Here is a 24,488-nt window from a genome sequence, read left to right on the forward strand (position 1 = left end):
TCTTGTATCATTCCTACAAACAATTGTGCTCTAATTTTCTTCGACTGATATTTCTTCTGTATTTCGGGGACGAATGATACAGGCTTTACGACTTCTACAACATTTACATGTTTCGTCTGCTTATCTCTTATATCTTCTCCGAATTAGCTCTTCTGGAAAAATTACCTCGTTTTTCGTCCAAGGATTTAATTTATACTTAGTGTTGTACAAATCAATGACAAATTGATTGAAACATAACTTATACCTATTGGTATATAATGATCTAAAAGTTCTAAATGTTTTAGAATTTGTGAAGCCTGTATCATTCGTCCCTGAAATACAGAAGAAATATCTCCATTATTCAATATATCCATTATTAATGCTTCATTAGAAGCATCATTTTAATGCTCAAGCATTAATATAGAACCAAACTTCTTCACTTTGGGTTACAGTTATTCTATCTTAGTCCAATATCATGAGATCCACAATCCATAGCCCGCTGTTGTACTTTTCATTTTATAACAATAAAGGGGATGAATGTAAGTTCAAATTCTTAAACCTCTCCTACTTCTGCTTCAACTTCACCCAATTGCTATCTAAGAAGCCACCAATACAGAGGTTCTCTTCTCCAACAATAACATTTGCCTCAATAAGACTTTTCCACAATAAAGTCTGGTTTTCATTAGTAGAATTAGTGCTGGAGTTCCCTGGGCAAGTACTAACTATCTTGTGAACTCTCCAAATGAAAACGTACATGGTAGAGTACTAGTTTTCAGTAGAGTAGAGTGGGATAGCACCGTGAGACAGTACTCTACCACTTGCCTACCCCACCACTGCTTCTCACTCTACTCTACCACTACTATGCTAATGAAAACAGTCTCGAGCAAGTAGAGTAGAGTCGGGATAGAGAGGATTGTAAGGTTAGTTCTGTTGACTAGACAACACTCTTTACCTACTATTGTCAATAATTGTAGTGAAAACAGTTACTCTAACAAATAAGTAGAGTATAGTTATATTGGAAGAGATAGTATGCCAGCTACTCGACCACTAACTCTACTAGTGAAAACCAGACTTAACGATGATAGCCTACAACGTTTGATCATCTACTTCCCCATCAACCGTATGTACAGTTCAAGATCAAAATATATAGTTGAGCCGGAGTTCGTGGAGAAGGAAAACTCCAGAACACAGTATTAGACATCAGGGTGTAGTATAGGATGGAGAGGTAGATATATGGCGAGCGCATTATTAAACACTGTAACTAGAGAACAGGTAAGAGACAACGGATGCTGATGACAGATCGGATTCTCGAGTTGACGTTTTTGCTTCCTCTCACACTCTGGCTCTGTCCGTCTCTCACACCCCCCACCCCCCAGAAATAAAATATTCCTGTTTCGACCACTCTTTCAATCTCTTCCTTTTACTTTCATTCTGTCTCACTCTCTATTTTTATCAGATTCCCTCTAATTGATAGGGTTTCTTTACCTTTCTCTTAGTACAGTAACATTCTAATGTATTGTGCTGAAATTTATTTTTTTTGAAAATATTAATTTTTCCAAGATAAAATTTTATTAGAGTGCTGGATTGACTTCCGATTCTCACGGTATCGGAGTAGTTTCATGATGTAATTAAGCACATTACCTAATTAAGTTCTAATATTTCCTCTATTGTTTCCCAACATTTTCCTTGAGTACTTAGAATTGTTGAAGACGCAAAATCCTCATAAAAAATCAGTTGAACGTCCATTCTTTTGCTGAGTTTTCTACTTTGACTGAGGGAATTTTCCCGTATTCTGTCCTTGTTAGTTCTATTAAGGGGAATTATTGTCGACCCCACCACGTCCTTTGTAATTTGGTATTTTCAATGTATAATATTGCTAGCCCTGATACCTATTTCTTGAGCCTGATTCAGTCGAGTTGGAGACCTGAACAGGAGACCGCTTTTAGATTTTGTAGAGTACAGACATGTTTTTGAGCTAAATTATATCTTTGTATGATTGAATAATGACATACTCATCTTGTTTTTCGTTCTCTCTTGGAGACTAAAATTATAATCGGGAATCATGTATTCCATCAGTTTTAGTCGCTCATCTTTTCTTCAATAACTTATTTATGAAGTATTTTATTCAATTCAGAGCGGTTGACTGCTGCACTTTATTATTATTATAGGCTATGGATTAGTAACAGTCGAAACCCCATTTAAGGTTTTTTTTTTTGGTTTGTGTGTGTGTATTCTTGAATACTCATTCGAGGATCGAGCTGTAAATATGCCTCGCTGTCGATCGAGGGCTGACGAGTTCGCCGACCGAGATGGCCGGTGATATCGGACATCTGACCTTGCCGTTCGGGGCTGAAAGATGATCTTCGATCTGACGCCACTAGCCCGATGCCTGGAGGCCATCACCCTTCACCATCATCCATCACTCTCTGGAAACCGGAATCGAGGATGACAGATCTTAGATATTACTTGATACCCCCCACTACAATATCAGATGTGCCCCCGTAAATTTGGTCTCTTAAAGACATGAGTATTATTTTGGTCTCTTAAAGACATGAGTATTTGGTCTCTTAAAGTCGTATTGTATTTGGTCTCTTAAAGACATGAGTATTTGATCTCTTAAAGACATGTTGTGTTGGTCTCTTAAAGACAGATTGATTATTTGATTATCCATCTAAAGATGTATTTTGTAATATTTTCTATATTATTTTCATTATTATAAGAGCAGTCAGTCAACCGCATATCTATGTTTTTATTTCCAAGACCCTCAAACCACTAGAATTAGGATCACTTTATTGATACGATTCAAGTCCGCAGACCTCAGGGCCTAGCACAATTTCAACAACTAAGCCTTCTCCGACAAAATCATTTGTCACCAGGAGATCGGCTTAGTATCAATTGATGAATTGATAACATTTCTATTGAGATTTCTTTAGTTTGTTATTCATACTGAGGTTTCTGCTTCAACTCACTCACTCCCTCTCTCTCTCTCTTGAAAGTTAAACAGGAATCAGTGAAACAGGAATCTCAAGTTAAACAGGAATTACGGAACTCTAAGATTGGGTACTTGAATTCGTTTATGACAAGTCTCTAAATCACTTTGGCAGGGAATAAAAGAATTCGGGCTTGGCAAACAGAAATCGAATCCACAAATTGACTTACCATTGAACAATATAAATGACCATTTCGTTTTACAGTCTAACCAACGCGACAAAGTTATCATTGCTAATCATATCAATAAAATTGAAGAGCAGGTTACAAACTTAGATTTACCAATTACTGATCAATTTCATTTCCATCCAATCTCAGAAGAAGACACTCTCAGAGCAATTCAATGTATTCATAGTAATGCTACGGGTGTAGACAAAATTCCTATTAAATTTATCAAGAAGATGTTATTTGCTGTTTTACCAACCATTACATACATTTTCAACAAGTCACTTGAGGAAGGCATTTTCCCTGAAAACTGGAAGTTTGCTCTGGTTCGCCCTCTGAATAAAGTTCGCCCAATAAAGTTCGCCCAATTCACCCAATAAAGTTGAGGATTTTAGACCAATCAGTATTTTACCTGCATTGTCCAAAGTGCTAGAAAGACTCATTCATGCTCAAGTTGTAAAATTTCTAGACAACAATAGTAAGCTTCATAACTTTCAAACTGGCTTTAGAAAATTCCATTCAACTGAGACAGCTCTGCTTCGTGTCACTGATGATATAAGGTTAGCTATGGACCAAAGAAAATGGACCATCCTCACCCTATTTGATTTTTCTAAAGCATTCGATACTGTTGATCAGTCCTTCTGAATAAGTTGGCTATTCTTTGTTTCAGTCACAACTCGTTAGTTTGGTTCAAATCCTATGTATTAGGTAGGAAACAATGTGTATCTGTCGGTGATAAAAAGTCTACTTGGAAAAACGTTATGCATGGAGTACCACAAGGTTCAATTTTAGGCCCTCTCCTCTCCACTTTGTATGCTAATGACCTTTCTTCCATTATCAAATTCTCCAGTTTCCATACTTATTGCAGACGACCTTCAAATCTATTTAAGCTGTCCCATAACAAAAAATAATGAAACAGTTTAAATAATGAATCAGGATATCAATTCGATAGTGGAATGGACAAAGAAAAATGGCCTTGAGCTTAATCCCATCAACCCATTATATTTGGATATTCTCGTCTTATAAACAATATTGACCCTGAATCGATTCACAAAACTAGTGTAGACGGTAATGACATTCCTTACAGTAGCTCAGTTAAAAATTTAGGCATTGTTATGAATAATACTCTTGACTGGTCAGAACAAGTGAACAAAACTTGTAAAAAGGTATTCTCAGCCATGCATGCATTGAAGAAAATGCACGATATTCTCCCTAGAAACATCGAATTATTATTGGTACAATCTCTCATCTTCCCACATTTAATGTATTGTAATTCTGTTCTTAACGATGTGCAAGTCACTCTGAATGATAAACTACAGCGTTGCCAAAATTATTGTGTACGTTTCGTCTACTCTCTCCAACACCATGATCATATCACCCCAGCCCACATTGCTAGTTCAACATTAAAGCTTCCTGATCAAAGGCTTTTTCAAATAGTCAAGCTTGTTAGAGATATCTTGAAATACGGTAATCCAAACTATTTTAAAGATGATTTCAAATTTGTCTCTGAAGGTAGGAGAATAGATGCTCCACATACTATAACCGGAGAAAGTACGGTCCATCGAGAGCCGAGCGAGCTTCATCCTGACTTTAAAAAAACATCTTTTGGAACAGATGACTGAAACTGTCCGGCCCTAGAACGATCACATGACAACCATCCACCACCAATCCCACAAATTCAAACCTTCAAACCTGTTATAGAATGAATAATATATATATATATAATATATATATATATATATATATATATATATATATATATATAAACTCAAGCTATTCTAATTATCCACTGCACACTGCTGTATATTACTGAAAGTTGATTACCCTGATCTACTTTCAGCCCACTTCATTCTATTAATCAATAATTTGATCTTATCTACCTATATAATTATTTTACTCTATCAATTTTCTGTTTTTTTCTCTTAAATATTTATATTAATTGAAACTTTCACAATATTTCCATTAATAAATAAATCCTTAGTTCAATTGATTAAATTAACGTTTTGGTAGAGAGTTAGTGGGGAGGATATTTTTAATATTCATTCCAAAGAATGGACATTGATATGTCCAAAGCTCCGCCAATTTATGTAGATGCATAATAATATAATTATCTATAATTATTATATTACAAATTACTTTTTCTTAATCAAATCATTTTCTTAGTCTATATTATGTAAATTAATCTATAATTTTGCTGTATTCTAAGCTATTGTATATAAGTGTATATATTGCCAGTATATATAGTAATCTACATAAATAAAGTACTCATTCAATCAATCAATCTCTCTCTCTCTGATGACTGAACAAATGACTGAAACTGTCCGGCCCTAGAACGATCACATGGCAACCATCCCCCACCCATCCCACAAATACAAACCTTTAAACCTATTATAAAACGAATTGTATATATATATATATATATATATATATATGTTATTTCAATTATCCACTGCATACTGCTGTTTATTACTGAAAGTTGATTACCCTGATCTACTTTCAGCCTACTTCATTTTATTAATCAATTATTTGATCTTATCTACCTATATAATTATTTTACTTTATCAATTTTCTGTTTTTTCTTCTCTTAAATATTCATATTGATTAAAACTTTCACAATATTTCCATTAATAAATAAATTCTTAGTTTAAATAATGAAATTAACGTTTTGGTAGAGAGTTAGTGGGGAAGATATTTTTAATATTCTTTCCGAAGAATGGACATTGATATGTCCAAAGCTCCGCCAATTTATGTAGATGCATAACAATATTATCTATAGCATCACCAATTGCTTTTTTCATATCATATACAGTTTAAAAATCATTTTCTTAGTCTATATTATGTAAATTCATGTATAATTTTGCTGTATTGTAAGCTATTGTATATAAGTGTGAAAGCCAGTATATATATATATATTGTAATCTACATAAATAAAGTACTCAATCAATCAATCAACCTCTCTTTCTTCCAATTATACTTCTCTCATATCATTTTCCGACCAATCTTTCTCTTTTTCACCTTATTCTCTCACTTATTCTTCCCTCACTCTTTCGTACTCTCAATTCGTACTTTTCTCTCTATATATTCACATTTTTGTCTCTGTTTAACCTGCAATTATTCTCAACTTTCTTTTCATCCCGTTTCACTCTTATTTTCACACACACGAAGTTTTCTCCTCTAAACTGTTAACTTACTTCACTATCCGTACATTCTTCCTTTCTTCCAACTCCAACTGGTGAAAACATCTATACTAGAGCACTTCTAGAGAAAATAATTATAGATTGTTCATTCTATGCTTCAAATCTCTATTATTCGCTCCACTATTCCTCTCTACTATCGTTCTTTCTTATTCTCGAATGGTGAAACTTCAATTACTGGAAACTACTATACTAGAGAACTTCTAGAGAAAATTATAGATTGTTTATTCTAAGCTTCAAATCTCTAGTATTCGCTTCACTATTCCTCTCTACTATCGTTCTTTCTTATTCTCAAATGGTAGGCCCACTCATTTCCAAATCTTAAAAATATCATTCCTCTCTCCAACCTCCAACTCACAAGTATTCCCTACTCTCCCATCCCTCTCACCCCTTCCATATCCTCCTGTCTCTTTTCAATCTTGAACTTTCAACTATTCCCTTCTCTTCCATCTCTTTTCACACTTCACCAGTTGGTAGATGTGAAATAAGAATCTCGGTACGAGCCGTTGAAACACAGGTGCTGGAGGATCAGTTTATTTATTGGCAATAATGGAGATTGGAGCGTGCGCCTGCAAAGTTGGCAGAACTGTTGGAGTGAGAAAATAATGTTTCCTCACAAACTTGAAGGGTTGTTACGATGCTGATGCTTTTTGTCTCGTCTGGCAACATCCGCCGCTCTGATTACTTGATATTCATATCAGTCGCGTCGAAATGTTTCACGTCAACGTATTTGTTACCATGCAGTTTGTTGCAGAAGTTCGAATTGCAAGGAATGGCTGTCATTGATGTGTCAAGTTTGCTTTTTTTCTTGCTAATTTTATATCAATCTGTGAATATACTCGTACTACACAGACAATCATGCATACTGATGATGGTAGCATTCCATGCATCAGTATATTATATCACTGTCATTCCACTATCATAATATATATTATTGAGGATTGCAAAATGTTGAAACGATATAGTTTATAATCTTACTGTCTTGAGAAACATTAATTTACAATTCCAGCAGGCATTTGTGCTTTGATGAATTGCCAATGTCTTTGAAGATGAAAGTGCAATATGTTAAATCAATGTACCTGCTTATTATGTGATTCTCTTTCGGAAACACCTACAGATTTTATTGGATGAAGAAAGTTGCGCCTTGATAAATATTGTCCATCATTCCCATCAATTTTCATCATCATTGATGTAAGAAACATACTGAATCGATAAAATTATGCATGAATTCATTTGTTTAGTAATCAATAATTCCCATTCAATCCATCAAATTTATGCTACAAAATCACTGTCATCAATATGATTGTGTTGAATGTCAGTGTCCATGAATCGGTAGCATTATACACATTCCTATCAATCATGAGTTGTTATTTCAATGAATTTAAGCAATATGTTAACTAACGGAGAGATCACTCTCCGCAGCTTGTATCACCTTGCAGTACTCGCGCGGGCTACCGTTGTAGTCAAGCCATTTGTTTTTCATTGTGTCTCAACCACACGTTGTCATTGGTTGTGGAGGGCCTTAGTACCTCCAAGGCATGTCTTCCTTCACACATTCCGTGTGCTCGTGCGCGGCGTGAAGAGCAGTTGTCTATGCTATTTTTATTCAAAGCTGCTTGAGCTACACCCTGCGCGAGTATTAGTGCTATGAACAATCCAAAGCGTGTTCGTTTGAGCAATGAGGATATTCTGGCTGTTTTGAACACCATTGACAGTGATGATGACCCAGATGTTATTCTAAATGACAGCAATGATGATGAGATTCATTCCATTGAAGAAGATACACATTTGGTTGACGAGGAAGTGACTGTTACGGACTCTCAGGAACTTCAGAGTAATTCATCAGATGAAACAGACAAAGATGTGCCACCAGCTAACTTATCACTGTAAGGGCAAGGATAAAAATTTGATGAAGTGGAGAAAGGCTCGCAATGCTCCTAACGTTCTTACATGGGCTTGTTATATGCCAATGGTCTTTTTTCATGATCTTGTAAAACATATCTGCAATAAATGCAATGAAATTACATCTAGGAGGAAAATCCTTGAGAGCCTTGCTTGGGAGCTTATTTATCCACCGCAGATAAGAAAGCTCTTGAATCACGGGCCCATCCAACTGATAGAAAAACTAGAGCACGGGAAATCATGAGGATTGAAGAACATCAACGTCACCCCGTTCCCAATAATGACAAGGTCAGTCGATGCTTGCTGTGTGGCCACAAGGTGTGTCAAGAACATTCCCAAATATTGTATGCGGTACTTGTCTCGACCATCAATGAACAATAGTAATGCACGAAACATTTTATATAAATCTTTTTTTTATTCTCACAAACACTTATAGTTCCAGTTTCGTTATACCAAATTTGGTAGTATTTTTGTTTTCCCTGGTTATTTTGTATGAATATGCGATTTTTGTGAATATGAACATTCTATGGGTTCGCCAATACATATTGTCTATTACCAAGACGGTTTCCACTATTCATACCCTGAATTTTTTTTAGTTTTCTATGGTAAATGTTGTAACATATTTAAATCTGGGTAGATGAAAAGCCCTAACAGAAATAGTAATAGGTCTAAAAATAAAGTAATTGGCTAATATCGCCAAGCAGATAATAAACATGATTAGATAGCATCAGCTTGTTCTGGCTAAATGGTACAAGAACCTAAAAGGATTTGAAGGAAGTTTACTACTCATAAATAGATTATTTATAAAATATTTGAAGATTGAGGTTATGTAGAAGTATTCACAGATCGGTGACCTAGAGATCGATCAAACCGAAGAACGTAGAATCTGACCAAAACCCCTTGGCAGAGCTTTATTGCATTCGGATGGTGTGCAATGTGAAAAAACACCCGTCCACGTGGCTAATTATTAGGTAGCATGGAATTAATATTAATATATAGAATATTAACTAGCATGCAAAGAGCATAAATAAAAAACCAAATAAAAATAATTTAATGTATTCAGGAAATAAGAGTTACCAGGCGCATGAATACCTAATAAAATTTGCATGCACCAATAGTAAAACGGCAGTTAATAGGCGGCAACTGTAGGCCGATTCAAAAATATTTATATATATTTATATAAATGTACTAGTTTTGTGTAAAAATTTGTGTAATCTATGTTATCAATATGGCTCGAATGCAAAGAAATTATTAATCATATAATCTAAGCAATATTTTGGCATTCTTTGTAAGATCTATTTGAATTTAATGGCGGAGGATTGAGATATTTAAATTGTATGCTAATTTGAAAGTCGGAAAGAGGATCTGTAAAACTTGAGAAGGAAGAACCAGCACTCGCCAGCCAGATGCCACCATAAGAGGACCCCAAATATTTTAGAGCGAAGTACCTTATTAATAATTTTGTAAAAATTTAAAGTTAAAGTAAATTATTAAATTTCTTAAAAGACTTCGTGATGCTATTGTGAAGCAGAAGTCATTTTTCATTTTTATTAAATTTATAACCCCTTGGAGGAGACGATTCCGGCTACCATATTCCCGGACCACATGGAGTTGGATCGACATCGGCGGCTTACAAGAAGATTTTCGACACGTGAGTGATTAAATTTGAATTTAGTGATGGGCGCCCTAGTGCTTCGAAATAATCTGATGATCAAAGCTAGCTCGCCGAAAGGGTTATTATAAATTAAGAAATTAATAAGAGTAATACTTGCGCAAGTAAAAATTAGTATTAAAGGTATTTAATTGAAAGAAAAGTATATAGATCAATATTTTAGAAATTTCTATTTAATCAAAGAAGTACGAAATCTAGGCTATCAAACGTATGCATACAATATTTAATTTTTTGCAATACAATTTGCGATAATTTATCATAGTTCTAATTCACTAGATGAATGGCTCTACCTATTCCGTCAGGTGCCGAATCTTGCACCCTGAGATGAAAATATATATTCGATACAAATAAATCTACTAAATACTAGAGATTTTAATATATATATATATTTGGATTATTAGTGGCTAATTTATCAAGCTGATCTTAGAGCACACATTTTTTGATTGAATTATCCAAGTCGACAAGTATTAGCAAGTGCATGTCGCAGCTACATGCAAAGGAATGCATATGATTTTAAGATAAAGGCACATGGTAATGTTTCGTGCCATTAATCTAGAATATAAAGTTTAGCCTGTGATATTTTGCTGATATAAAATTATTGTTCTTTTTTTTATATTATATTTTTTATCGCTCTATATATATTTTTTGCCTCGATTGATCTTTGCATTATTTGTGTAATATATGTGTGAAATTTTCATGGTGTGCAATTTATTTTTTATTCCTCATCTCTATAGTATAAGTATCATTTTTATACATATTTATTATTTATTGAATTACAAGAGTTATAGGAGAAGCCCATATCTAGGCCTATCAAGATTTTTTAAGACTGAATACTATTAGAAAAACCACGACCTAATTATATTAAATCTCATGCTTTACCGACTGATGCCAAGCAGGAGGCTAATCGTTATTTAAATATAAAGAATAACGTGACAGAAAGACATGTCGCCCAACGTGATAGGCCACGGATATGACATAAAGACATGTCGTACCAACGTGGGACTGATGATGAGAGCCAAGCTCATTGAATAATTATTTGGAATTAAGTCAATAACCATATTGAAAATTATAGATAACTTATACGAGTTGTGAGGAAAACTGGCGAAGGGAAATTTGTATTACTTTTTGGGGAATCAATAGCTTTAAATAAAGAGAAATTATATGTTTTAAAGAAAATTTTATATTATTATTATTGTAGAAAATATATTTTATAGAGAGAGCTATTATATTTTATGGGCCTAAACTGCTAGTCAGAAATCAATGATAGTATTATTATATTATAAGAGCTTAAGTAATAAATAGGTTACCTGGCTTGTAATGTCCATAGGCCTATCCTCATTTGTGTCCTTATTAATGCCTTGTTGGCCAAAACTTTCACTTTTTTAACAAACACTTGACACTTAATCCATTTTTAAAATATGAGTCTCTTTTCGTCCACGCAAAGTAAGGTAGCAGACACACTGCAGACGGCGATAGTAGCGGAGATCGACGCTGAGGGGGGCGCGATGGAGTCCAACGCCCAGATATCTTCAATCACCGCCAAGAATCCTGTGAACAGTAATAACCGTTAAATGTCTCCCAAGAAGCAATAAGGAGGGTTATAGTAGAGGGGATGATCAAGTCATTTTCTAATAGTTTAGAAAAAACAATGACCACAGTAATGAAGAACTTAAAGGCGGAAATGAAGGAAATGCGGGAATCACTGAAGGATACATCGGTAAGAATGGGTAAGGAGACTGCGGAAAGAATAGATAACCTACCAGCACAAAACACTTCACAAATTCATGAAATAGCTACAAACAGGAACAATAGTCAACTTATTTCCATAAATAAACAACAGAATAGTAAATCTACACAAATAGCTCACCTAAATTCTGATATAAATCAAAACAAAGTACAACTTAATTCATTGGAGACAGCCGTTGGAGAACAGCAATTATTTTCATCTGAATTAAATGCCGAAGTAGTAGATAATGAAACAGAAGCTTCTAGTCATTGGAAACAGGCCCAAGAGAAGTTGGTACAACTTGAAAGTCAAATACATCAATTTCCGCACGAGAATATAGAGCCTATTCCCATAGCAACGTTTGATTCACTACACAGTTTCAATGAATTAGGCCGTTTTGACAATACAGACCGCTATCTCCAACCTAAAGAATTTATAGATCAGATAAAACTAGTTCAATCATTAACACCCACCTCTTGGAATTTTTGGCGTCTTCGTTTGACTAGTTTATTGATTGGCGAACCCCTGATGTTCTTTCGGAGTAGAGTCCATGAATTTACATCATTGGATGAGTTTGTAGCTGTCTTCCTGGAACAGTATTGGAGCAGAAGTAAACAGTTGGACGTGCTAGCGGACATTATATCATGCGATTTCAACCCTAATTTAGACGGTGCATGTACCACTTTCGTCACTGCCATACAGTTTAAAAATTCTCAATTGAGCGAGCCCATTAACGAATCGGCATTAGCAAATATTATTTTAAAGAAGCTACCGTATCAAGTTAGAATGGCACTCGCCACACAACCCATTACTGATTGCAAACAGCTGATAAATCATTTATATGGCATACAGTCTGTGATGGCAATATCAAACCACCGTTCAGACCAGAGATACGCACCAAATCAACATAACTCAAAATTTAATCAATATAACAGCCAAAATTATGAATCAGTACCATATGATTGCTCACGACCTACTCCTCAATTTGAACACCGAAATGATCATAAACACAATAATAATTGGAATAATAGAAGCTTTCAAAATTGTCAAACAAACCATTATCCACAGCAAACCTATAAAAGAAATTATTATTATGGCCGTGATCAATTTAACACGAACAATGATTACACTCAGAATAATTATAATAGAAATTACAAACCGCCACCTCATCAAATAAATACAAACTACACATTAGAGCATGCCATAGGATTGAACCAACAAAAAACCCGGAACCCAGCACCCAACGACCCGCCACCAGATATACAGAAAACTATAGCTAATAAACCAAGACTATATGATACCCCCGATATAACAAGCACAAGCTCAAATGAAACAAACCAAGAAAAGCAGGATATTTCAACATCATACACCACCTTTAGAAAATGATTTACCGGAAATATTATTAGAAGAACAAGAGCCAATACCAGATAAACCACCACCAAAAACCAGCCGCAAGCATCAGCCTCTATTAAGTTTCTTGTTTCCCACTGAAGAGCAACTCGTCGCCGAAGAATCACTACCGACCACCACCCTACAACAAGAACCAATCCATTACAATAATGACGAAATTCCATTACTGCCAAAAATAAACAGTTACCAGGAGGAGACCGCCACCAAGCACCCGCGCACAGAATCTATGCACCCATATCATTGTACCCCACCGAAGCGGACCAAGGACCACAAGATAGAGGACCAAGAGGACGGACTACCGGATAAGAGGAGCGACCATCGTAAGGCCCGGAGACGGAGGCGCCCGAGGACACCCGACCGGCATCAGGACGAGGAGGACGGACTAGCGGACACAAGAAGCATGCATCGTAAGGCCCGGAGAAAGAAGCGAAAGAAACGGAGGAACCGCGCGCGCGCATACCGGCCGCATGCACGCTTCAAGAGGCCAAGGAGGATTCCGGACCGGCACCAAGGAGGACAGGAAGAGATTGCCGACAACCTGCATCCGCGGCACATACGCTTCAAGAGGGCCAATCAGCGATGTGACCGGCAAAATGGACGTAATAAATGGTATAGAAACGGAGCTACTGAAAGAACAAATATGGATTCGTGCATGGGCAACAAGGAAATGGAAGATGGACTAATGAAGAATGGAAAGTGGTTAATAAGAGTGAGAGAAATAAGGAATTATACTAATAAAATGGAAGTACCTGGCTATATGTTGAGAGATTATATTGTCAAAAAGATGATAAATGTTTGGATATGGTGTTTAATATTTGTTATGATGTCTGTGATAATATTGAAAAGTGATGCTATTGATGTTGTAATTAAGACCATGTTAGTGTTGAAGGAATTTGTTGACTGTTGGAAATCTTGTATGGTGAAATTATTTGTTATAATGGCTGTGATATTAATAAAATACTGTGTTGTAGATATGAGGGAAAATATTATATTGTTATTATTAAATGAATCTATGATTGATAATTGGAAATTTAATATTATAAAAATGTTTATTGTTGTAAGCCTAAGGAGTTATAATGAACTGAGATCAAGAACATTAAATGAAAATAAGAGGAAAAGGTGAATTAAAATTACAGGATGATTGGAATGGATTGAAAGGAACTACAATTAATGAAACAAGGAGTTATTTGAAGAAAGAGTACACCAGATATAAGGGCTTTAAATTTATGATGAAAAAATTATCAATAGGACAGCCTCACAATCAACCGCAGATAACCTAACCGGCCTTGTAGCTATAACAAGCAGAAAGTCAAAAGATACGGGAAAGCCACGAAATTTCTACATGAAATATCACAGAATTTCAAATAAATACGATAAGAAAATCAAGGAAAACATTATTATCAAACCGATTACTAACCTTCCTTAATAAATTTAATATTGGTATAGGACCTCGTGGCAACAATCCAATGTTTTAATTCCTTCCAGCCGTTAGAAGCCTGCAATAAGGAAAAGAACAATTTTTAAATATGTAATTAAATTATATACATCAGATAAAAAAGGACACAAGCGGGGATAATAAAATTAAAATTTGTTAATTACCTTTTTAAGAGAAAAAATTGAGCAGTTAGGTTAGTTATGAAAGTCGATAGCAAATTCTGATGTAACATGTAGCACTATGAATTGTAGAACAGCGACCAGCTGACCAAAGCCACCCAAATCAAATGAATGTAATATCTGTTGAACATATGTTTATAAAAAGAAGTACTGTACCCAAAGAGTTATTTATTATTGTTATTTATTATATTTATTAATGTCGATATATTTATTTATATGTTTCTATATTTATTACTTTTAATTATGCCACGTTTGTTACCTGAAAAGACTTAAAGTGAATACCAGTTACCAAAACCAAAGAGCCATTAGCAAAAGAAAGTATTGTACCTGATGTATAGAAAATTATTTATATTAAGACCTAAGAAATACTATAAGATATAAGCCCAGAAGTTTATGAATCGAAATTATTGTCTAAAAGGAATCATTTATGAGAATTATGAAATGTGTGTAGTTAAGTTGGCAGCCCTGCAAGCGGCGAATTCAAAATTACTGTGTTGTAAATGGTGTCAGGAGGAGTACGTTTAGAAGTTTATATTTATGATATTTTTATGTGTGTTGAGGAGGAGAATTTGTTATTGTTTTTGATAAAGGTATAAAGGAGATGCAGCAAATATGACTGCGAAATGTGATAGAAGTAGGAGAGTATAATTTATAAATAAAGTATAGTGTATATCAATGTATTGAAGGGTGGGTTTTCATTAAAAACATTGTGATTCTCAAATATTTTGAATTCAAACCCAGGGGCGCGTGTAACATATTTAAATCTGGGTAGATGAAAAGCCCTAACAGAAATAGTAATAGGTCTAAAAATAAAGTAATTGGCTAATATCGCCAAGCAGATAATAAACATGATTAGATAGCATCAGCTTGTTCTGGCTAAATGGTACAAGAACCTAAAAGGATTTGAAGGAAGTTTACTACTCATAAATAGATTATTTATAAAATATTTGAAGATTGAGGTTATGTAGAAGTATTCACAGATCGGTGACCTAGAGATCGATCAAACCGAAGAACGTAGAATCTGACCAAAACCCCTTGGCAGAGCTTTATTGCATTCGGATGGTGTGCAATGTGAAAAAACACCCGTCCACGTGGCTAATTATTAGGTAGCATGGAATTAATAGTAATATATAGAATATTAACTAGCATGCAAAGAGCATAAATAAAAAACCAAATAAAAATAATTTAATGTATTCAGGAAATAAGAGTTACCAGGCGCATGAATACCTAATAAAATTTGCATGCACCAATAGTAAAACGGCAGTTAATAGGCGGCAACTGTAGGCCGATTCAAAAATATTTATATATATTTATATAAATGTACTAGTTTTCGTGTAAAAATTTGTGTAATCTATGTTATCAATATGGCTCGAATGTAAAGAAATTATTAATCATATAATCTAAGCAATATTTTGGCATTCTTTGTAAGATCTATTTGAATTTAATGGCGGAGGATTGAGATATTTAAATTGTATGCTAATTTGAAAGTCGGAAAGAGGATCTGTAAAACTTGAAAAGGAAGAACCAGAACTCGCCAGCCAGATGCCACCATAAGAGGACCCCAAATATGTTGGAGCGAAGTACCTTATTAATAATTTTGTAAAAATTTAAAGTTAAAGTAAATTATTGAATTTCTTAAAAGACTTCGTGATGCTATTGTGAAGCAGAAGTCATTTTTCATTTTTATTAAATTTATAACCCCTTGGAGGAGACGATTCCGGCTACCATATTCCTGGACCACATGGAGTTGGATCGACATCGGCGGCTTACAAGAAGATTTTCGACACGTGAGTGATTTAAATTTGAATTTAGTGATGGGCGCCCTAGTGCTTCGAAATAATCTGATGATCAAAGCTAGCTCGCCGAAAGGGTTATTATAAATTAAGAAATTAATAAAAGTAATACTTGCGCAAGTAAAAATTAGTATTAAAGGTATTTAATTGAAAGAAAAATATATAGATCAATATTTTAGAAATTTCTATTTAATCAAAGAAGTACGAAATCTAGGCTATCAAACGTATGCATACAATATTTAATTTTTTGCAACACAATTTGCGATAATTTATCATAGTTCTAATTCACTAGATGAATGGCTCTACATATTCCGTCAGGTGCCGAATCTTGCACCCTGAGATGAAAATATATATTCGATACAAATAAATCTACTAAATATTAGAGATTTTAATATATATATATATTTGGATTATTAGTGGCTAATTTATCAAGCTGATCTTAGAGCACACATTTTTTGATTGAATTATCCTAGTCGACAAGTATTAGCAAGTGCATGTCGCAGCTACATGCAAAGGAATGCATATGATTTTAAGATAAAGGCACATGGTAATGTTTCGTGCCATTAATCTAGAATATAAAGTTTAGCCTGTGATATTTTGCTGATATAAAATTATTGTTCTTTTTTTTTATATTATATTTTTTATCGCTCTATATATATTTTTTGCCTCGATTGATCTTTGCATTATTTGTGTAATATATATGTGAAATTTTCATGGTGTGCAATTTATTTTTTATTCCTCATCTCTATAGTATAAGTATCATTTTTATACATATTTATTATTTATTGAATTACAAGAGTTATAGGAGAAGCCCATATCTAGGCCTATCAAGATTTTTTAAGACTGAATACTATTAGAAAAACCACGACCTAATTATATTAAATCTCATGCTTTACCGACTGATGCCAAGCAGGAGGCTAATCGTTATTTAAATATAAAGAATAACGTGACAATGTAAGGCATTTTTTTACAAAATGGAGAAGAGAAATAAATTGAAATACATGTTTCATCATGTGTAATAATGCCATGAACACAAAGAAATATATTGTAGTCATAATATTGCCTAGGTTGATCATTTAAAATGAAGAATGTAATGGGCTACAACTGTAGCCCGCGCGAGTATTGGTGTTCCACTAGCAGGCGCAAGTACCGCAGGGTACAATGCAATTCAGCATCTGTCTGCTCGATAAACATTTTTGTTCATAGATAATGTGCTGCAAGGGCGAATAAGGCGAACGAAGTGAGCCTGCCAGCTAGTATAGCATATTTCATTAGTTATATTCTCCATCATTGTGCCTGAGGGACAAAATATTCTGATTTGTAATTGACTGTTTGATCTGCATAGTTTATGAAAATCCATCTTCAACAGTATAGGTATTACAACTACACTTTCCCCATCCATTATAACCATCAATTCAGAAGTAATCGAATGAATAATGATATAATATTGAAGGAAACAGAAAATTGATAAAATAAAAAAGAAAGAAAGGAAAATTCAAATATTAGAAAGAAGAGGGTTAAGCAGGAAGAGAATAGTATAATTTATAATGTAAGATAGGAGAGAATTATTTGAAGAAATGCCTAATTGGAGATAATGAGGAAGTAAAATGACAAAGTTGGGTTCGAGAGAAATTTAGAGAAGAAATATGGACATACAGCAAGAAATGAATGAGGAAAGGGAGATATTAGGACGCTAAAGGGAAATATTACTCTGTAGAGGAATAAAAAGTAAGAGGTGACAAGAAAACGCCGGTTGAAAAACAGAACAAGGAAGGAGACACAATTAAAATTCTATAAAGTGTGTAACGTATTTAAATTCGGATGATAAATAAAAATTCCTATTTCAAGAAATTTATAGGTCCAAGTGAAATAATAGGCTAATGTCGCCAAAGATGATAATGTTAAAGATTAGATAATATCAGGCATCAAGGCTAAATTGTACAACAGCCGAATAGGAATGAAAATAATTTTTGCTACCTGTATAATATTATATAAAATATTGAAAATTTGAGGTTAGGCATAAAACATCTACTGATCGGCGACCTAATGATCGACCGAGTCGCATAACGTAGAATCTGACCAAACACCTTGGCAGAAACCTATTGTAGCGAAACAGTATTCAACTTGAGGAACTAAACGTCCCACGTGGCTAATTATTGTAATATAAGAATCAATCTATAATCTGTAAAAAATTACTTTGCATGTAAAAAGCATATTAAAAAACCCAAACAAAAATAATTAAATGTATTAAGGAAGTAGGAGGTTACTAGGCGCATGAATACTATAATAATTTGCATGCACCAATCAAATGGTGGCAATTGATAGGCGGCAATAGTGAGCCAATTCAAATATATTTGTATATATTTCTACAAATGATAAGAATTTATAAATTATTATTGTGCAGTTTATGTTTTGGATACGGCCCGAAGGCAAATAAATTATTAAAGATGTAACATAAGTAATAATTTAATAGTTTGGTACGGTCTATTTGAGCCATGAATGGCGGAGGAACAGAATATTTAAATTTCATGTAAATTTGGAAATCGGAAATGAAAAATTGTGAATTAGAAAAGAGAACCCCACTTGCCTGCCAACGACCACCATGAGATGTCACCAAAAATTATAGAGCGTAATATTTTACTATACCTTTTAATAACTTAAAGTAAATCGAATTATTAAATTTTTTCATAAGACTTTGTGATGCTAATGTAAAGCAGAAGTCATTTTTAAATAATTTTTTAACCCCTTGGAAGAGACGACTCCGGCTACAAATAATCCAGGACCACCAGGAGTTTGGATCGACATCAGCAGCTTATAGAAAATTCCGGCACGTGAGTGGAAAATATTGAAATAGTGATAGGTCGCCCTCAGTGCTTCGAAATGAAATAAGAATCAAAGCTAGCTCGTCGAAAGGGATTTTCATAAATTAAGAATTTGGTAAAAATACTTGCGCAAGAAAAGATAGTATAAAAGGTTTAGTTGTCAATTTATCATGCTGATTTAAGAAACTAATATACAAAATAGAATCGTCCAAGTTGACAAGTATCAGCAAGTTGATTTCGAAGCTACATGCAAATAGATGCATATGATCATGAAATGAAAGCACATGGTAACATTTCGTGCTATAGAACCTAAAAAATAGTATTAACCTGTGATATTTTATTGATTTCGTTTCTTGTTATATATTATATATTCCTGTCGCTCTATATATTTTTGTTTTGACTTATTTTTTGAGATATTTGTTAATATGTATCAAATTTTTTATGGTGTATGATTCATTTTATTCCTCATTACTATAGGATAAGTTTTATGTATATATAAATATTTTTTATGAATTATCAGTATTATTGTGGAAGCTCATATCTGGGCCTATAAAGATTTTTATGAGACTATATCCTAGTAAATCCACGATCAGATTTTATAATTATTGAAATATTTCTCATGCTCTACCGATTGATGCCAAGCAGGAGGCTAATCGTTATTTAACTATAAAAAATAACGTGACAAGTGATTGCGGTACCAACATTATTGTATGGAGCAGAAACTTGTGTTAGCATGAAGAAAATATTAAGCAGAGTTCAAGCTGCAGAGATGCGTTTTCTTCAAAGTGTGAAAGGTTGCACAAAGTTAGACAGATTCCGCAATGATGACATTAGAAATGATTCAGGAATATCTTCATTAGCTGCACAACTTGAAATAAACAGATTGAACTGGAAAAACCATGTGGAACGAATTCCAGATACTAGGATACCAAAGGCTGTCATGAAATATAGACGGCATGATATACATGAAATATATATTGGCAGACCTCTGGAAAAATGGTAAAATAAATAGTTATATCCTTTGAAACCGGAACAGGTGTGTACGCCTAATCCTGGAAAGAAGAAGAAGATAATGATAATCCATAAGATCATTCTCTGTGGAATCCTTTTAAATATCCACCTATTCTGTTTGAACAAAATTATTCCAGTGGTAATGTTTCAGGAATCTATCATTCATGAGCTGAGAGAATTAATCATTCACACTTTTCTAAGATTATTGTGAAATAACTGCAAAAATAACTACAAGTTATTCACACACATGTTGAATAACTGCAAGAGCTCATTCTATTCAATATTTTATGATCAGGTCAAATCAGTGGAGTTTTTTCTTCGGTTTGCAGAAAAATCAATTGAATGATGAATAAATGGATCATTCATAGTCGTCCACTTACAAAAACTGTTTCATTTCTGCATTATTTTTTCGTGTAGGCCTACCTATAATCCTATCACGCTTTCTTATATTTATAAATTCTATATGGTATTTTAATGTGAGAAATCTCTCCTGAAGCTAAAAATGTATTTCTAAGGCAAAAGAAAACCTTGAGAAGAATGTTGATATACCATCCACAGCAGCTTGTGAAAACTATTTTGTAGATTAATACTCACTGTTCCTTTTCGTTCTATATTGCAATGCTTTCATGCTGAATGTTATCTTGATATTGTTTGTTTCCGTTACTCTTGAATAGAAAGAAAAATAGAAATCTAAGTAATAAAAATAATAATCCTAATCGAGTTATCTTGATAGCCCAACACAAAGGAGTACCCAACATTCATCGCTACTTGACAAGAAAATGATCTCTCGATAAATCAATTCGATGTTACACAAGTTAGATTGTCGAAGACCCAAAAGAGCTTTGAATATAAGTGGTAAATTATTCAATACTTTACTCACTAGTAAATTATAGATATGTTAACTTAAGTAAGTTTTTATTTATGTATAATGCAGGAGTGGTTAAAATCTCAATCACTTTATTCTCTGCAAGAGTGGCATGACATATGTCTCAATAATCTTAGTTTCCTTTAAATAAATCTTTTTTTGCTTTGTTTGTTTCCTGATTGCTTCTGTAATGGATTGAAGGGTTGATGTATTTTCTGTGATTGATGAAAGAATAAAAACTAATCATAGTCCCCCACTAACTGGGTTTGACTAATTTTTTTCATTTGTTTATCAACTATAATTATGATCGATTGAGGGATTAATAAAAAGAAATCATAATTCAAAAGTAACTGAAATTGATGAATGTAGGTTGCAGCATCCTAAAATAGAACGTCAGGTGGAGAAGAGGGATGGGTTGCATTGTGCTTTCGACATGCGAGCGATTGTTTATGACACTCAGAGAGAAGGTTTGCAAGATTCGTTGATTCTTCGCCCGCGGCGATTCTTTGCATCAACTCAATTTTCACAGGGAAGCCCTTAATGACCTTCCCTTTCCATCCCTTAGCAGGTGCTTTTTGAACCCTTAACAGTTTGTTGCCTCTTTGTGCACGGTAGGGAATTTCAACAAGTTGGGGAGAATTTATTATCGAACAAGGGAAGATAAGAGTAACGCTGTCTTATTTTCTTGTAATGAAGGTAACAGCCTCTGTTGATGAAATGTTATATTTTATCCCCTTTTAACAACAAAGCGTTCAAGGAAAATATGATCCTGAATTATTCGGAGTAAATGGGAGATATTTTTGTTCCGATCAAACCTTTCAACCTCCCATTCATTGTTACGTTTTCATCCATAGGACTGTAATTCCATGTGTTCTCATAATGCTCCATGTATATATATATATATAACTAATAATATATAACCTAATATATAACCCAATATATAACCTATGAATGGAATTCAGTCATTGATGTTTTTTGTGGCAGTTAACCTTGAAGACGGTTAAAAAATAGGAATCCCAAACATAGTTTTGATTTTCATCTTAAACACTGGTCGACTATTCAATTATATTATCATGCCTTATTAACAAATTCATCAATATCTTTCCACTCATTGCTATATATTTATATATATATATATAAATGAATACTGTATATATAAATGAACCACTCTCGGCTCGATTGAGGAAGGGAACACAGTTCCCGAAAATTTCCGTTTCTAATGTAAGTTTTTAAGTGTTTTCAATCTATTTATGTCTTGTGTCTCCTGTTTTAATTCTTATTACAAACTTTAAAGTGTTCTCTGTTATGTTATATATATATATATATATATATATATATTATATATATATATATATATATTTATCTATTTATTTATTTATATCAATAAATTAAAACAGGAGACACAAGACATAAATAGATTGAAAACACTTAAAAACTTACATTAGAAACGGAAATTTTTGGGAAATGTGTCCCCTTTCTCAACCGAGCCGAGAGTGGTTCATTTGTGGATATTATAGGTTTTATTATATTATCAATAGTTTACAGTGAATATTGTAGAGGATGTAGATCTAACATCGATATTTTTCCATCTTTTTCATTCATCCCATTACCCATTTAGAAATATTTTTTTATTTTTCTTTAAGATCTTATCGTATGATTTTTTCAAGATATTAAAAATAGCATTCTCTTTTTACTGGAATTCTTATTAATCACTTTATTCATAGACTGTTTCAGTTAATTTTCAATAATTCCTAGAAATTCAGTATTCATACTGTAAATTAATTTACTTCAATAGGATTTTGTTATCAACTAATATTTCTGCTCTCTCTGGGAAAATCAGCGATCTGGAATCATGCATTTATACAAGATTTTCAAGTTAATTTTGCGTGCAATATTGTATTGATATATCATGATAACTAGTATTATATCGTCAGCTATCTGACTCTTCTTAATAGAAAACACTTCATTCTCGATGGATATAAAAAACTTTTTAAAAAGTAGATGTTGTGAAAAACAGTATTCCAATAACACATTGAAAAATTATCAAACTCTATTTCTTTATTCTGAAAAACTGTTCCAGTAAATGTTGTGGATGGAGAGGTTCTTCACATCACCAAGGTGAGTCGCCTGCACATGGGAGCCTACCTCTGCATTGCCTCCAATGGGGTTCCACCTTCCATCAGCAAACGTGTCGAGTTGAGGGTGCAATGTGAGTATCAATCATCATTTAATTTCATAAATTTACTGAAGAAATAAGTTGATTATAATCATAAGTATTACTAACAGTTTAAAGTGAATTCAACTGCAATTAAATATGAGATCTATATTGCCTTCTCCCATTTTGTATTGTTGTCTATGAAGCTGAATTGCAATCTTTTCCAAAATGGAACGTGGATATAATTTTGGCATGCAATCGATATCCAGCTTTCCAATCTAAAACAAAAATTCAAGCACAGTATCAGTTTTATTTCCAACTTGGTTTGTTAAGTAAAGGTGATGTGGTATTTCAAGGTGTCCTGAAGCCGAAAAGATTCAATATCGACTGATCGAAAATTTTAATGATTATTGTTTTGACACTTATCATAGTTTCAAATTGAATTACACGAGTTGAGATAGCAATAATTTATACTAGATTAGGTGAATCCATATCTATTATTATTTTTATTTTTATACCTGAATACTAGGGTTGGTATAGTTGATTAGGGAAATCCTCATCTACAGCATTATGTCTGTAATGTGTTTAACTCGATGATTACGATTGTAAATATAAATATTTTCCGACTGGAAATTCTGTGGAAATCTGGAAGACATAATCTCATTTCGGGCTCTCAATGTTACCTAAATTTGGGAGAGGAATAGTACAATGCATTCTCAGTTTTTCTCTCCCGATCTGTGCTTCATTGTAAAACGAATAAATAAATATAATGCACAGGAGTTTATTCACATAGATTAGTTATTCAACGCTTGTAGTTTGGTTATCGGTGAATCGATTATCAAAAATTAGAGTTATGATGAGTTATTGCAGGACAAAAACAGTGTGAAATCTGACCTCAGTTCACTAAACATAAATAAATAACGGTGAACGATGTAACGGTGAACAGTTTCACCATACAGTGATGGATACCGCTCCATGCATTTCAATAATTGGGTGGAAGTTTTCGTTGGTTATCAAACAAAACCCTTGCGTCCACTGATTAAACCAATACAAAGCATCCAATCGATCTCTAAAATAACAACATGTTCCTGCACGAAATACTCGTATATACACCCACAATGATTAACGTATTTTTCATGTGCGGAATAATGTCAGTGAGTCAATCCGTTTATTATTCCGATTATTACTTATC

General features: G+C 33.7%; 1 protein-coding gene across 8 annotated transcripts in view; it reads left to right on the forward strand.

The window, feature by feature from the left end:
* LOC111063342 (lachesin) overlaps positions 1-24,488 on the forward strand; it is a 246,186-nt gene that overhangs the window by 195,748 nt on the left and 25,950 nt on the right. For 4 of the 8 annotated variants that reach the window (XM_039436213.1, XM_039436210.1, XM_039436199.1 and 1 more), the window contains exon 7: positions 23,216-23,350. In XM_039436213.1, the coding sequence (XP_039292147.1) occupies positions 23,216-23,350 (135 nt within the window). The remainder of the gene's footprint in view (positions 1-23,215; positions 23,351-24,488) is intronic. The other 4 variants (XM_039436205.1, XM_039436238.1, XM_039436222.1 and 1 more) reach the window with 1 other exon arrangement.

The sequence above is a fragment of the Nilaparvata lugens genome, chromosome 1 (assembly GCF_014356525.2).
Source record: "Nilaparvata lugens isolate BPH chromosome 1, ASM1435652v1, whole genome shotgun sequence".
Lineage (NCBI taxonomy): Eukaryota > Metazoa > Arthropoda > Insecta > Hemiptera > Delphacidae > Nilaparvata > Nilaparvata lugens.